Source organism: Oncorhynchus tshawytscha, linkage group LG13, assembly GCF_018296145.1.
Source record: "Oncorhynchus tshawytscha isolate Ot180627B linkage group LG13, Otsh_v2.0, whole genome shotgun sequence".
NCBI lineage: Eukaryota > Metazoa > Chordata > Actinopteri > Salmoniformes > Salmonidae > Oncorhynchus > Oncorhynchus tshawytscha.
The window spans coordinates 26,045,604-26,063,024 of record NC_056441.1 but is presented as its reverse complement, the minus strand read 5'-3'; the positions used below and the strand labels follow the sequence as shown (position 1 = coordinate 26,063,024).

At 40.0% G+C, this 17,421-nt stretch overlaps 1 protein-coding gene across 1 annotated transcript; it reads right to left on the bottom strand.

Moving 5' to 3' along the window:
• Positions 1–881: 881 nt before the first annotated feature.
• Positions 882–15,674, bottom strand: LOC112265843 (protein lin-28 homolog A-like). The gene is made up of 4 exons (XM_024443395.2): positions 15,665–15,674; positions 14,174–14,349; positions 8,523–8,701; positions 882–4,363 (listed from the first exon to the last, which is right to left on the bottom strand). The coding sequence occupies exons 1-4, from the start codon at positions 15,672–15,674 to the stop codon at positions 4,141–4,143; spliced, it is 588 nt and encodes a 195-aa protein (XP_024299163.1). The 3' UTR covers positions 882–4,140.
• Between the last annotated feature and the right edge of the window lie 1,747 nt (positions 15,675–17,421).

Genomic DNA, 17,421 nt, shown 5'->3' with positions numbered 1-17,421 from the left:
GATACATTTTTCTCCCAGTGTCTGTTGGAAAGCAGACTGAACCAGGTATTCCTCTAGGATTATGCCTGTGCTTAGCTCTATTCCGTTTCTTTTTATCCCCCAAAAACTCCCTAGTCATTGCAGATGACAAGCATACCCATAACATGATGTAGCCACCACCATGCTTAAAAATATTAAGAGTGGGACACAGTGATGTGTTGGATTTGCCCCAAAACAAAATGCTTTGTATTCAGGACTAAAAGTTCATTTCTTTGCCACATTCTTTGCAGTTTTACTTTAGTGCCTTAATGCAAACAGGATGCATGTTTTGGAATATTTTTATTCTGTACAGGCTTCCTTCTTTTCATTCTGTCATTTAGGCTTGTATTGTGGAGTAACCACAATGTTGTTGATCCATCCTGTTTTCTCCTATCACAGCCATTAAACCTTGTAACTGTTTTAAAGTCACCATTGGCCTCATGGTGAAATTCCTGAGCGGTTTCCTTCCTCTCCTGAAACTTAGTTAGGAAGGACGCCTGTATCTTTGTAGTGGCTGAGTGTATTGATACATCATCCAAAGTGTAATTAATAGCTTCAGCATGCTCAAAGGGATATTCAATGTCTGTTTTTTTTAACCAATCTACCAATAGCAGCCATTCTTTGAGAGACATTATAAAACCTTCCTGGTCATTGTGTTTGAATCTGTGTTTGAAATTCACTGCGCAACTGAGGGACCTTACAGATAATTGTATGAGGTAGTCATTCAAAAATGATGTTAAACACTATTATTGCACACAGAGTGAGTCCTTGCAACTTGTTATGTGACTTGTTAATTTATGCTTTCCATAAGGAAAGGGTTTGAATACTTATTGACTCAATACATTTCAGCTTTTGATTTCTAATTCAATTGTAAACATTTCTAAAAACATAATTCCACTTTGACATTATGGGGTATTTTGTGTAGGCCAGTAATGCAACATCTAAATTGAATCTGCTGTAAATTCAGGCTGTAACACAAAATGCTGAAACAGTGAACGGATGTGAATACTTTCTGAAGGCACTGTGTATTACCTCTATGCATTGAATACTGACATATAGGCCTAATTGAGATAGTGACAAGAAAGAATAGATGAGGGAAAAGAGGTGGGTATTAATTTTGTGAGGAATGATTCAGAATATTTTTTACCCATACTTTCAACTCATATAAGAAAGAAACATATGCAAAAGCATAACTTACACAAACTCATTATAATAATGTATCAAAAGACCAGTGGCAGATTTGTCACAAAATTTAACAAATGTGTTTCTGACAGTAAATACTGGTATTTTTCCCACAGCCTATGCTGAATATGTTTATATTTGATGCTTTGGTATTTAAGTAGGCCTAGTGTCACACGTCTGCAGAAACACAACAGAGATGTCAGAGGTTTATTGAGGCTGCTTGAAGTTGTTAGGGCGTTTGCCTGTCCTGGTAAGTATAGATAAGGTGATTTGTTCAAGAGGCGCTGTTGTCACCTACATGCAGAGTAATATACCCCTCTTGCTTTGAGTTCAGTATTATCATGTTATACACACACAAAATAATATCAATGCAGAGAATCATTCAAAAATGTCTGTGATGTATTGGTGCAGAAAATGCTTAATCACAAAAAATAAAAGCAGTAAATAATCATTCAACAGCATTTCTGTGGGAGGTAGAACACATCGCATTGCAAACTGAAACAAATAAATCATTCACATAAAAGAAAACAATTTTTAAAAAATCACAAAATTCATGGACAATTTCATCTTGATTAAAAAAAACTCTTGTCATTGTCCATTTTCAAAAACATCCTGAGGTAGACTTGTATAGATTCTTGACAAGGCATTTCTGTCTTGTTCTCATATAGTAAGAACATTGTAATATAAAAAACACGACCCACTCTAAATAAAATAAAAAGATTCAACCCATTGTCTGGACTTTACAGCCTAAATAAATTAAGGGATAAAATACTAGGCTCAAACCCATATGACTGTGTGACATCAAATGGCAAATGTCATTACCCATCAACACAAGCTCTTGAAAGGTCATAGACAAGGTCATTAATTTTCTTGAACCCCCACAGTGGCCATTTATTCCCTCAAGGCACCCATTATTAACCAGATAATGATCATTTTGCCCAAAAAAACCAAGTTAGACAGGTCCACTGGGCTAAAAATGGACTGGCCAGTCCAACCCTGGTCATCAAAATGCTTTGTCTACAAAGGGGCCCATTCTGTAGTTCCTACATGGAGAGGCAAAGTCTACTCTATTCTAACTACTGACTGACTACCATGCAAAGTAAACACGGGACTAAACAACATTATATTAATATTGTGACGAAGCTGTATATTAACAATAACCACTGAAAGTGGGGAGGTAGATGGTTTGGTGCTTCAGACTGGTCTTATGCCACTTCCAGAGAGAGACCGGAGAAGTAACTCAGGGTGTCTAAGGAAATATCATTATTCTCTAATACCTACGCTGTCTTACAACTTGATCACCAATTCAATCAGAAAAAGAGAGCAAAACTAGGATATAACATTAAATATAGCTAGCTGTACTACTGTAACGTCATAGCAACGTGTAAATAGTGCATTACCCTTTTGGCTCTTTTGGCAATCAATGTTCTGCATGGGTTTTCCGGCAACCCAGCCTATAGGCTATAGGTACACACATAATACACTTTACCCCTCCTTCCAAAGTAGCTCCTCTTTAAATGGGTTTCCCTGAGTTCAACATGAGGATTTCAGAGAAACTAAACCCTAGCTACAATCATAAGGATCAATGAGTTATTCAGTATCTTTAAGAAATGCCCATACTCATACTCCATACATGATTAGTGCAGAGTATTGTTGCAATGGTTTACGCACAACATATTACGAAGTCAACTGAAAACGAAGCCCCTAAATATGACCATGAAGCTCTAAAGAGCCCACAACCAAAGCCAGTTTCAGTTTCAACAGAAATGAGCTAGAAATTGTAATACTGGATCAATTAGAGGTTTAGAGAATTAAGACAATGAATAAATAATAAATATAAAAAAGATAACAATATCTATATCCATTTAAGTGGTGTAAAGTATTCCAGTCACCTCTGTAAAAGAGGAATGAAGACTACACTTAGAACCATCTTATTCAACACTTGAGTCCCTTTATCATTGCACTCAATCATCACTCAAAAAACACTCAGCTCCATCCAAGAAAGCACATTTTTTCTAAATAGTTTCCAAGTACAACGAGACAATGATAAACAGGTAATGTATTGGGCAGGGTATGAAAACACCCCTAATATGTAGAATATGTTAGAAAGCCATGTCTACATCCAAAGTGAAAGCTATGGGACAGACAGAAAGACACAGTCTGTCATACAATCAACGCTGGTCTAGCAATTAGCCTTGAGTCAAAGCTTTGTGAAATGCATGGGAGGAGGCAGCATCCAACCACCCATGAGACAAATGGCCAGGCTATGGCACTTATGACAAGCTGTATTGTACACAGTCCTATCGGCATCCATGGTGTACCAACATTCATACAGCAGAAAGGGTTAAAACATTCACTTGGCCGAAGAAATGCACAATGACTTATAATACCCAACGAAGATTTCAATAAGCAGAAAGACACACTCCTTTTTGACCAAGAAACAATCTATTTCTGTACATTCACTTGGATGATTGTATTTTCTTTACCTTTTTCTAACAAAAGGTTTTGGGGAAAACACTCACGATCATCTCCAGTCAAATCAACGTAGGCTAGCTCTGATTTAGCTGCAGCAGGGAAAATAAAATGATCAGTGCACATAGGAACAGTGGTAAAAACTGACAATACAAGGCTTATTGCAGTTTGTAAACACAGTGAGTTTTGATTGTTTCAGTGTGAAGCTAAGACACTTCTTTATCTAATGCAGAACGAATACCTTCATTGACAAAAAAAAAGGAATTACTAAAAGTATTTGAGTTGCAAAGAAGGTGGATAGATGTGTCTCTCTGTGCATTAAAACACAGAGCTAACTCTCAATCTCAACTATCGCATCAATAAAAGTACAATTTTCTTTCTGTTCGTTCGATAAATAAAGACAGCCTGATGTAGTTCCAACAGCAGCATTACAATGAAACCTTGTGATTGGCTGAATCCTTGAATGGATCAATCAGAGCTCTCCCTGGGGAGTAAGGGGGCGTGGCTCTGCTCCTCTTTCTCATCCCTCAATGATAATGCTATTCCCTGAGAGCCAGGGGAGGACTGCTGTGCTTTGATTGGACAGTTGGCCACCATGTGGCTGATGCTCTGGCAGCAATGGCACTTCTTGGGCTGAGGAGGTAGCTGGCATTCTTTGGCATGGTGGTCAGGTCCTCCACAGTTGTAGCATCTAGAACACAATGGGAGAAGGCAACTCGCACTAATACAACGATTTCAGACAGTTAACACCTTCTTCCACCAGAGTGCAGTGTTCTCCCACATATAGTTTCAGATTCTTGAATTTCCTCAGATCTCATCTATGATAAGATTAAGTAAATCTTGAGAAATTATTAGTATGACTGCCTCTTATGTATGCACAGTTTATTTACTGCATACTTGTGTATGATCATTTTAGGAGGTGTATAGTGCATTAAAACCAATGCCTCAACACATACATTTCACACAATCTCAAATCAGTAGATGTGAGTACAGTAACAATGGGGAATTTTGTGATTGCATTAACTCCAACGCAGATGGAGCATCAGAGCCTCCCCAAGCTTACTACCACTTCCCTCCTTCTTCTGTCCTCTGCCCTTTGCATCCCAACCCCCTACCATACACATACACACACCCTCTCCTCTTCTAGGATGCCGTTGATTATTGATCAGTGTGGGCACCAGGGTGAGAGAGGAGAGCAGAGGGGGCTCTTTGTTTCAATACTGCACCCTGACCTCTAACCCCTGACCCCTAGCCTTTTCTCTCTGGATCTGCCTTTCCCCCACCTAATTTACACAACACACCCCACTGTTGCCATGGCTGCCATGACCTATGACCTCTCTCAGGGTACCTACATCTGGTATCAATTAAATGGATCCTTTTCCCTTTTCTGCATCCCCTATTCCCACTTTCATGTTTGGGAGTCAGTGAGTTTAAATGGATAGGATCCTTTTCCCTTTTTACTTCTGCATTCCACTGTTATGTTTGTGAGTCGGCGAAAGAGACAGAGACAGTGTTAAATAAACTCACATCTATGTGGTGTTTGAGGTCATAAGACTAAATAGGCTAATAAAAAGCATAGCTGGAGCACACCCAGAGAAAAATATTTTGTGTGGAGGTGCTGACTAACAGTGAATGAACTGCAAGCTATAAAAATAAATAAAGAGTCGTACTGTCTATACATATATATAAATATATATATCAATTTTATGTTATTGTAATGGACAAAAAATTGCTTTTCTTTCATAAACAAGGACACAAAACTTATAATATATATATGTTTTGTGTCCTTGTTATATATATATATATATATATATATATATATATATATATATATATATATATGTTTTGGGTCACTTAGAAATGTCCTTGTTTTTGGAAGAAAAGCCATTTTTTTGTCCATTACAATAACATAAAATTGATCAGAAATACAGTGTAGACATTGTTAATGTTGTAAATGACTATTGTAGCTGGAAACGGCTGATTTATTATGGAATATCTACATAGGTGTACAGAGGCCCATTAACAGCAACCATCACTCCTATTTTCCAATGGCACGTAGTGTTAGCTAATCCAAGTTTATCATTTTAAAAGGCTAATTGATCATTAGAAAACCTTTTTGCAATTATGTTAGCACAGTTGAAACTGTTGTTCTGATTAAAGAAGCAATACAACTGACCTTCTTTAGACTAGTTGAGTATCTGGAGCATCAGCATTTGTGGGTTCAATTACAGGCTTAAAATGGCTAGAAATAAATAACTTTCTTCTGAAATTCGTCAGTCAATTCTTGTTCTGAGAAATGAAGGCTATTCCATGCGAGAAATTGCCAAGAAACTCAAGATCTGATTCAACGCTGTGCACTACTCCCTTCACAGAACAGCGCAAACTGTCTCTAACCAGAATAGAAAGATGAGTGGGAGGCCCCGGTGCACAACTGAGCAAGCGGACAAGTACATTAGAGTGTCTAGTTTGAGAAACAGACACCTCACAAGTCCTCAACTGGCAGCTTTAATAAATAGTACCTGCAAAACATCAGTCTCAACGTCAACAGTGAAGAAGCGACTCCAGGATGCTGGCCTTCTAGGCAGAGTTCCTCTGTCCAGTGTCTGTGTTCTTTTGCCCATCTTTTCTTATTATTGGCCAGTCTGAGATATTGCTTTTTCTTGGCAAATCTGCACAAGAATAGAACAAGAATAGACTGACGAGTTTCAGAAGAAAGTTATTTGTTTCTAGCCATTTTGAGCCTCTAATCGAACCCACAAATGCTGATACTCAACTAGACTAAAGAAGACCAGTTTTATTGCTTCTTTATGTTTGAGCTCCTTAATGATTTAACGGTTAACCCATAAGAGTATAAGCCCTGTCTAAGCCAAGGAATGGGGGGGGGGGGGTTCTACTAAGCTATATGGAATTGTTTTAAAGAAAGTCATACCAAGGATCCTTTTGCTAGTTGATATTGAATTTTAAGACCCCTTTGATGAAAACATATTTTTGTCCTGCTATTAGCCCATACACTCATTGAATAACAGATTTCCTACATGGAACAACAGACAGTCCCACAAAAAAATCGAAAGGAAGTTTGTTCTGAAGTGTCTGTCCTATATCTGATAGGTGAAAGATCAGGAACCATTTTTTTCTACATGTATTTAACCCCATATTTTTGGCACTTAAACAGTCTAAATATATACTTCCATTAATTTTTTCAACTGGTACCTGGGGACCTTCAGACCAGTCGTGTGAGGCCTGTGGCGTTCTGGAGCAAAACAACCGACATGTATGTGTTCATGTTCAAGTCTCACCTTTCCACAGAGGAGTCATATTAGTGTGTAGCCCAAACTGTTCGGAAGCTAAAGACAGAAGTTGGAAAATCGACTGTACCGACTTCAGACGAGTCCCAAGACCCCATCATGTTCATGAGAGTCTCATCTTTCCATAGAGGTGTCATAATAGTTTGGAGGCCAAACCGTTCGGACGCTACAGACGATTTTGTGAGAAGAACGGTTTTCGGGATGTCTCATGGTCTGAAACACCACTCTAGCTCTGTCACCTTTCCCCGCAGATACGGAAGCATGACATAGGCGGAAGTGGTGGATTGAGATGCATCCAATGAAAAAAAAACAGATATCTCTAGTTTAAACGAATGGATTTCTATAGGGATTTATTTATTATGCTAATTCAATTTTCACGGGGACCCGGACATCGACTTTAGGAGCTTTTAATAAGCCTACATGTCCCAATTTATTTTTACTATAATTTGCATTTGTCCTTGACACTTAGCCACAACCACAATCATGTGGTAGGCTAAAGGTAGGCTAAATCCAACGATGTAAAGGAACAATGCAAATGTAGGGAAGGGAACGAACACTAAATTGGTAATTAAGTATAGGCCAGAGGAGGCTGGTAGGAGGAGCTATAGGAGGACGGGCTCATTGTAATGGCTGGAATGGAATCAATGGACAAACATGTAATTTCCGTTTGTTTGATGTGTTTGATACCATTCCATTCATTCCATTCCAGCCATTACAATGAGCTGGTCCTCCAATAGTTCCTCCCACCAGCCGCCACTGATATAAGCTATACATGGTTATTACTTACCATCCCTACTGATACTGACTAATAATAACTTAGGCTTTAGCCTACTAATTGAAGGAAACAGGAAATGTCGGGGCATACTGTATGATTAAACCGTTCTAGAGAGGACAAAGGTTACATTTTGCGTGACTCTTTGCCTTTTTATTGAATCCCTGCAGGCTAAATTACAGTGTATGGAGAACGCTGTTATTTATATTGCAAAAAATATGGATGCTCTTTCTACTTGGAACAGGCAGGTACGCTTGACCTTACTCATGGTTTCCTCACATGTAAAGGTGGTGGAATTATTCGTCAGAATCTGTAGACACACCTCCTCCACATGTATTTTATCTCCACCCCAAATGCGTACCTCGCTGGCGTTGGTGTTTCCCCCATGCTTAAATTTAAGGTCCGAATATGCGTAGAGAGAAAAATGCATAAAAAGGGAATAAAGTTGCGTTTATCCTGGCGTAACTAGATCCTGAATTTCCACCAAAGAGGATAAATAAATCTGTTTGATGTCAGACCATTGTGGCTAAAACGGTAAACTTGGCAACTTTCATGATGATGACACCAGATATTTTCAACACCCTCAAATGATTTGTTAACAACCATGCCACAGATAAACTTGTTGTTAATATTGCAGCGATCTTCATAGTTAATACTATAAGCAGAGTGTTACAGTGTTTCCATATCATGGAATTATTTTGAGTAAGTGGGGATGTTAAGTGATGCATGGTTCGGCTATGTGCCATTTAAAGATATTGATTGAACTGTCTCACCTGTCCCCCTTGGAGCGTCGTTTCTGTTGCCCCTTAGGTGTCTTCTCACAGCCCACACACTGTGCTCCCCCTGGCCCCGTCACCGTGACAGACTCTAGGCCTTTAGACGATTTCTTGAAGGTAAACTCCACCGCCTCGCCCTCCTTCAGGCTACGGAAGCCCTCCATGTGCAGCTTGCTCTGTGTAGGGGAGAGGGAGCATGACTGTGGTCTGCGGAATAGTTTAGAACAGCATGAGAACTGTTCTAGGTGAGGGTAGAACGGAAGCGTTACCCTGTGAGGGAATGGGGAATGAGTAGTTAGAGTTGGAGAAAGGTTATTTGGCCAGGGAACTGTTGAGAAGATATTAAAATGGTTCTAAGCCTGTGAAGAACAGTGGAAAACAGTTCTAAGGCCAGATATGATGCCCTTCCTGTGTCTACAAGGGTGCATTTGTTCCCCAGCCCAATTCCCAGCCTGGTCAGGAAGCAGAGACAAAAAGAGTTTAAATTAATTTGACTCTGCCATTGTTTGTGCATATAGCTGGTCCCCTTCACATGTTGTCTTCTGGTGTGCTTACAGCTAAGAGCTGTTCCTTAATTGGGATCCTACATGCATACATTAACGTTCCGCATAGGTTTTAATACATCAATGGAAACATCCAGGCACTCTCGCGCTTTCTCAGGGGCCAACCCCCTCAGCCAATCCAGATTCCAGTCCCATTGACAGCCCTATTAAAACAACAATAACTGCTTGCTCACTACACCCTTCCCACTTCAGAATGTGTGTGTGTTTCTGTGTGTGTGTCTGCGTGGACAACGTTACCCCATCCCCCAAGCTAGTCACAGCATTCCAAGCTCCAACTTCCCCCTCCACCACCACACAGAACAGCCAATAGACTCTCCAAAAGAACTTAATCTGGTCAAGTCCCAGACTGACCACTGCTAAGGATGTTGGGAGAAGAAGGGAGGAGGGGAAAGGTGTGCATTCTTGGGATAGCTGCCCAAAAGGCACATAAATAATGGTTTCAAGAATGTATGTGTCCACCTTGAGAAAGACATTTCCTTGCCATTGTCAACCTTAGTCCAGGGCCTCTGGAAAAATAAGCTTGGATTTCGTGGCCACCTAGTTCTATCGTCCTCATGTACTTTGTCAAGCTGCCTGAACAGCGGTAGGTATGACACTAATTTCATACCATTGAGCTCAAGGTGAAGAATCATGCCTTGTTCAAGACCTTCCAGAGACACAGAAAGTAACCCTCATCTGTTTCCCCAACCTGGTTTGTATTATTCTTTACGTACATGTTTTTCAGCGGCGGGGACTGGGAGACTAGTCAGGTTTGAGGCAAAGATGAACGAAGCAAAGTACAGAGAGATCCTTGATGAAAACCTGCTCCAGAGCGCTCAGGATCTCAGACTGGGGCGAAGGTTCACCTTCCAACAGGACAACGACCCTATGCACACAGCCAAGACAACGCAGGAGTGGCTTCGCAACAAGTCTCTGAATGTCTTTGAGTGGCCCAGCCAGAGCCCAGACTTGAACCCGATCGAACATCTCTGGAGAGACCTGAAAATAGCTGTGTAGCGTTGCTCCCCATCCAACCTGACAGAGCTTGAGAGGATCTGCAGAGAAGAATGGGAGAAACTCCCCAAATACAGGTATGCCAAGCTTGTAGCATCATAGCCAAGAAGACTCAAGGCTGTAATCTCTGCCAAAGGTGCTTCAACAAAGGAAAGGGTCCGAATACTTATGTAAATGTAATATTTCCGTTTTTTTTCAAATAAATTACAAAAACATTTCTGAAACCTGTTTTTGCTTTGTCATTATGGGGTATTGTGTGTAGATTGATGAGGGAAAAATACAATTTCATCCATTTTAGAATGGCTGTAATCTAAAAAAATGTGAAAAAAAGTCAAGGAGTCTGAATACTTTCCAAAGGCACTGTATATCCGAGACACTCTCTTTAGTATGATATGTTAAATTTAATCTGGTATATATTAATTTGTGGATGTCCATCAGCCATTTTGTATGACATGTTACGAATTACAATTCGTATGATATGTTACGAATTTGCAAAATGTACAATATATTATGATTTTCCAAAAGTACAATATTTTAAGAATTAGCTAAATGTATATATGCTAAGAAGTCCAATTTGTTGTGGCTAACATTGGCTAGCTGGCTAACGTTAGCTGGATTAGAGGATAAGGTTTGGAGTTAGGTTAAAGGGTTAAGGTTAGGGGAAGAATTAACTAAAAGAGTTAAGGTTAGGGTTAGGGTTAGGGGAAGGGTTAGCTAACAGGCAAGTAGTTGCAAAGTAGTAAGTAGTTGAAAAGTTGCTAATTAGCTAAAATACTAAAGTTGTCCGTGATTAAATTTCAAACACGCAACCTTTGGGTTGCTGTACGTTGGGGTGTATAACCTTAAACCCTAACATAGCTAACGTTAGCCAGCTTGCAAATGTTAGCGTTAGCCACAAAAAAAAATGGAATTCATGACGTATCATACATTTTAAAAATTCGTAAGGTATTGGATGTTTTGCAAATTCATAACATAGCATACGAATTGTATGCTGGACATCCACAAATGAATACATACCATATCATACTAAATAGATTGTCTCGGATTTACATAAAGAATCATGCGTAATGCTCTGTTTTTGCCTTAATTAACCTTCTGTCGTCTGTAATCATACCAAAAGTAACATATTATCCTAATTTGAGTGTCCCGAATTTACATGTACTATGTGACGTCTATTCTATCATACTGGGCTGGTTTACCAGATTATACTATGCTCATAGATTTTTTTTAAGCCAATCTTAAAATGTTGTGGAGCAGAATTTTATGATGATGGTGAGAGGGCTGTGATGTGGAGGGTCAGTTTATGGCCCTTGCATAGCATCAGTCTTAACCCAGACTGTGAGGTCTCTTCTGGGGGGTTTGAAGTGATAATGGTGGGAAAGGAATCCAAGTCATGATGGCCTGACAACCTTCAGCATTCCTTCCCCTTCAGGAGGTGAACGGGCCGGAACTATCCCCTGACCCCCCTGACCTCTCCTCCTTCAATCACCCCCACCCCAACTCTCCCTCCCTTGACTGCTTTCTTGTGAATGAACACAGCTCTCAAGCTCTCTCTTTCTCTCTCCGTTTCTGTCAATCTCATTCTCTCTCACGCACAAATATACAATATTATCCACACACACACACACACTCATAACCCCCCCCACACACACACACACACACACACACACACACACACACACACACACACACACACATACAACCTCCCCACCACCCACTCTTCATTCACAGATAGTACAAGTTCACAGTACAAGATCACAGCCAGCAGGATTTCCTCTCTGTTAAGTTGACAATAGCAGCCATTGTCCAGCAGTCCCTACAGGCCTGTATGAGGGCAGAGGTGGATTAGGAGACTGGTAATGTGGGTGTTTGATAACCTTTTTATGGGTGAATCACTCATTTTTCTTCCTTTGATTAAGCAGTTTACAGGAACATGGAGCAGAGAAATTTGAGGAGAGGATTTTGGTCTTTAGCATCCAGGTTTACAGAGTGTGGAGGGCTGGTGGTGGATGGCTGGGGAGGGTGGATGGGTTGGGGCTATGGGCAGAGGGTCTGGGTGGGAGTCAGGGTATGGCTAGTCTGGGGTGGGTGGGCTGCCACATGAGATGCCAACACCCCTGATGTTTGAAGGACTTTATAACAGGAAGCAGGGTTCGATGGGGACCGAGAGGAATGAGCCTTGTTATCTCTGCTTAGACTAACCCCTGTCTCTCTGTCTACTCTTTTTTAAGTCCAATTGCTAATATTAGCACTTTTGGACCAAATCCCTATTGTAAATCAATCTCCCCTGTTTAGCATATTTTAAATGTTATGCCCAAACTCTACTTTGAAGTCCCTCAGACCTCTACCTTAACTCAGGAAGGACGGTGGAGAAGACAGCCTCAGACATTATGGTACTCATAACTCTCTCTCTCTACCGCACCTGCTGTCTCTAACTCTGAATGATCGGCTATGAAAAGCCAACTGACATTTACTCCTGAGGTGCTGACCTGTTGCACCCTCTACAACCACTGTGATTATTATTATTTGACCCTGCTGGTCATCTATGAACGTTTGAACATCTTGGCCATGTACTGTTATAATCTCCACCTAGCACAGCCAGAAGAGGACTGGCCACCCCTCAGAGCCTGGTTCCTCTCTAGGTTTCTTCCTAGGTTCCTGCCTTTCTAGGGAGTTTTTTCCTAGCTACCATGCTTCTACATCTGCATTGCTTGCTGTTTGGGGTTTTAGTCTGGGTTTCTGTACAGCACTTTGTGACATTAGCTGATGTAAAAAGGGCTTTATAAATACATTTGATTGATTGATTGATTCTCGGGCATGTTGATAATCTCCAGGTTAATTTGACAAAACAATCCTGGAGTCATTAGGTTGTCTTTCAGGAAGCTTAGCATTCCATTCCATTTGAAACAAACTAGATTTCCCCTCCGGTTTTACTAACTTGGTTTTACATTACTCCTAATTCCGACATTTTACATAACACTTATTCCCCAACATTTATTGTCATTCATTATCTCCCTTTGTAAAACTCTAAAAGATTGTGAGGTAAAAATGTGGCAATATATTTGTTATATTGAACCCATCCTTTTGTATTTCAAAACCAATATTCACATTCAATTCATTTTATTTTCTGGTAGGTTTATTAAAACACCAAATACAAACAATCTATTATTATGAAAATGTTATATTTTTGTCTGTAAATGTTTCATTCATTAGCTAGTCTTAGGGCAATATGATAATCAATTTCCCTAAAGGCTACCATTACCCTGCTTGCAACACCTAATCAGAAGCCTAATCAGATGTAACAACTGATCAATTAACCAAACACTTTTGTTCTTGGCTGGCTTATATCTTACTTTAGAGAGGTTCTTTTACATGTCACTTCTTGACAACATTAACTTTCTCATGCAAACTACAAAGATGATGGGCCTCTGATTCCAGTTATAGCATTGATGGCATATCATCTGAACATAAAAATAAACAAAATCTTGTTTTTAGTTTTAAAGCTACTTGACTTTATTTATCATGCTTGTTTCGATTTGGTAATATTAGCTACATAATAAGTTTTAACTGAGTAATAAACTAATGTAGGCCTAATAAGAGTTGTTCCGCCTGTAAGAATAACATTATAAACCACATGCACTGCTGAGAAATAGGCCTACATATTTTAATTTCTAAAACGTGAATCAGCTGACAATTTCAAGACAATGTTGTCAAATGTTGTTGAGATTTTAAAAAATCCTATTGCCTCTTGCCCAACATATAAGCTATGAAAACATACAAACTATAAATTCGTTTTGAATGAGTGCAGCAAAGTGGTTTTCAAGCACTATAAACAATGATTGATAGGCCTATATAATTGCATGATCGATAAATTCAAATGCCTAAAAACGCTAAATCAAGGCAGGTAAATAATAATGACCTACCTTAACGAAAACATCACAAAAGTGAGATATTTACATTGTTGATAAATAAGACATGCACTCGCACAAAAACGCGCCAATAGAACCATTCGGACCTGTTTGGAGCTCGAGACAGGCCTTGACGAACATCAACACCACACTCTTCGAGTCCCAGTCCCACAGCAGACCTCACCTGATGAACGAATACATCGACAGTCTCCTCGAGCGGTGTCCCATCTCGGTTGGTCATCGACAGGAACCCGAAACCCATCCGGACGTTGAACCATTTACACACGCCGCTGCCACGAGACGAACCCAGATCCTCCTCTGAGCCCGTGGCTTCCTCCTCTTCCGTCTTTGCACAGCCCCCTTTCGAGATAAAATAATGTCACTCAGTCAGTTTAGAAAATATAGATGTTTGAAATATGGCATGTCTTGTCAACAATTGTGGCAGGAAAACGAGTTGGGGAGGCTCTTACTCGGATGTTTTTCAGCGTCAGTTCTTTGGTTCGACATGAAGAAGGCATTTAATGGGTTGCGTAATGGTAAAGAGCTCGAGAGCAGCGCAGCAAGCTAGGAACACATGGGTGTAAACAATGTTGCTATTCGAAACAATGTCGATATATTATCCATAGGAATATACTTTTTTTTTAACTAGTAATATTAAACGGACTCTTTTTCAAGTTGTTTTGAAATGGAAACAATACGCTAATGGTGATAATAATAATAGGTATAATCATACTAGCCTAATTATATATAACAATACGATAATAATTATGCATTCTTATAAATAATAATATGCGTAATAAATATAAGCTAATCGAAATAATATCGTCAAACTGAATCATTTGAATAAATATACACGTTTTAAATGTATCTACCATTACAATAGTATAGCTTCTAACGTGTTGATTTACACGATACATGCCTAAATAATTCCCAAGCACGTAAGATATTGACTCTGATAATGTAGCCTAATAAAACTTTGCATTTTCTTCCCATGAGGAGCAACGAAAACCGAGAACACAATATCTTTGAATATTTGAAGACAAAAATATAGAAAATATTAAACTTGAAGATTCAGTTACCAATGAAAAGTATAAAGCAAAATGCATCACCTATAGTCATAATTTATCCCAAAATGTCAACGCAAGCACTGAAAACCATTCTTCCATGAAAAGAGATTGTAGGTCCCAAATCGAAGAATAAATCATTACAACAACATTCTCAGGCAAACGTGTGCTGTTGCTTTCGGAAAACGTTCCTAATCTAAACACTAATGACCGATCTACCTGTAAACTGCTGTTCGGAAAAAGAGACCATCCCTTTCCCGGGTATATTTTAATCCAGGGTTACCGTGTCCTCCTCTCCCCAGTCCCCCCTGCCCTGTCCACCTTCAACCCTCCTTCACTCTACACAATAACACTTTCCCGAATACAGTTTAACAAAGGCGCAGAAGAGGAACAGAACAGCAATGGAAACAAACAAAGAGTGTTGGAGATACTTTCGCCCTGACAACCGGTGGTGTAAAACTGCTGGGAATAATTTCTCAAAAGAATCCCCAAATCTGAAAGACAATACAAGGAAACCCAACCCGCCCTCTTTTTGTCTCTTCTCATAAAGAGATCTTTCCATCGAATCCCCTCAAAGATCTTCAAAGAACCTGTGGAACCATTGCCTGTACCTTCTGCCATGGTTTGGGGGGTTCCTGGCCCTCCTACAACTCCAGAAGAATCAGGCAATAAACTCTGGTTGTATCGTCAACATCCGTGCACGTTTTTCGGTAATCCCTCTTTGGAAAATAGTGTATTTTCCCTCTCCTGGTCTCTTGTACAATATGGAAGGGAGCCCACTCTGACCCTCCTATACCTCTAATATTAACCCCCACCTTTTCGATCCAGGCCACCACGTGATGCTCAATTGCAATCTTCTGGTTGATAAATTAAACATTCCACTGTGATAGGGCCCAAATTCGCCGAGCGACCAATCAGCGGGGAGAACCACCTAGATGTTAGCAGCGGGGCCTTGGGGGACTCACACCCCGAGCGACCCCCTCCACTTCCGGGACAGGAGAGAGCCACAACCCCCACAGTGCCTGGAGCATTTGAATATGCGGATAATGAGTCACTCAGGTGCATGGTTTCACAGAAACCATTCAAATTAAACCTTGCCCTTCCACATTCCACACCATCAAAAACCAAGGACATCTAAATCCAGCTGTTCTGTTTCTGTTTGTTGCAATCACACATGAACACACTAAAAAAGTCACATTAAAATAATCTATAAACCAAAGAATAGGCTAATATCAGGAAAATAAATGTAGCAGTGAGCCGCAAAAAATAGAAGATCTTATTTAAAGTAGCTGATCTTGTAGAAATATCCAGGATAGGCAGGCTACATGCATTCCCCTTTGTCATTTCGTTTGAAACAATTTTGAGCTAACATATTTTGCTACTGTCATACGTGTTTAGGATTACTATCGACTACATGCTGTAAACAAAGGAAATAAATAAACACCTATCTCTTGAGATACTAGTTCCACACAACCCTCCCGTGAATGTTGATCTTATAATTCACCATAACTTGCTTGTTATTTGTGTTGGGGGTGCACGGTCTGTGAAAGACGGTGAAATGGGTTTCCATCGAATTCCCTCAGAATCGCTGACGGATACAGATAATGAATATGCACGTCAACAGAGGGGTTGTGTTGCCTTGTGTGAGAGGGGGAGGGCCTGTCCTCATAGGCTACAAGGCTATGGCACATTATTACTGGTGCGTTGTTATAACTTTGTAGTGCCCTCTCAATATTGGTAAGTTTAAATGGAAAATAAAACCAGATAGAAAAACCTTGAAAGGAATCCAAAAAGTTGAGTGAAGTGTCACTTCTACAAATCTGACTATTTCTCACCATCTCAATTGCGATAGAAAAATAAGACGTTTACAGGCTACCAATGCTATCCCAATCAATGAGACAATTCCCCCTGGTAGACACTGCAGACTAAACGTGAGGTAACAATAGGATAAAAGGCCGGGTAACAGAACAAGTAATCATGTGCAAAACACACCAAGTCACACACACACAAAATAGTCCTACTTCATAGTGCCCATATATTTGGCATATATTTCAGGTTAACAAAGGAATAAAATGGTCAACTCACCACAATTGGGATCTTTTGGACACATTTTAGAAAGTAATTCTTGGTGAGCTCTTCAAAAGCAAGGCTATATGTAAAACCTGTCAGTCCCTTCACCGACTTGACACGGGTATTTATGGCCTCTGAAACCCAAAGGTTCAGGATCCCTGCTGAAGCATTTGAATAATTAGCGACAATGAGTCACCTTTACCGGATCTGTGCTCTAACTCAGCCGTCAACGCTTTTCAATGGCAGCTGTCATGACATTGACAATGCAGGTGTCATCTGGCTTTTCTCTAAGCACTGA

Excerpts from the sequence above, each read along its gene's own strand:
- LOC112265843 (XM_024443395.2), bottom strand. Across the intron at positions 8,702-14,173 it reads TCGATGTATTCGTTCATCAG|AGCAAGCTGCACATGGAGGG; the intron begins GTGAGGTCTGCT and ends TCCCCTACACAG. Across the intron at positions 4,364-8,522 it reads CGACGCTCCAAGGGGGACAG|ATGCTACAACTGTGGAGGAC; the intron begins GTGAGACAGTTC and ends ATTGTGTTCTAG.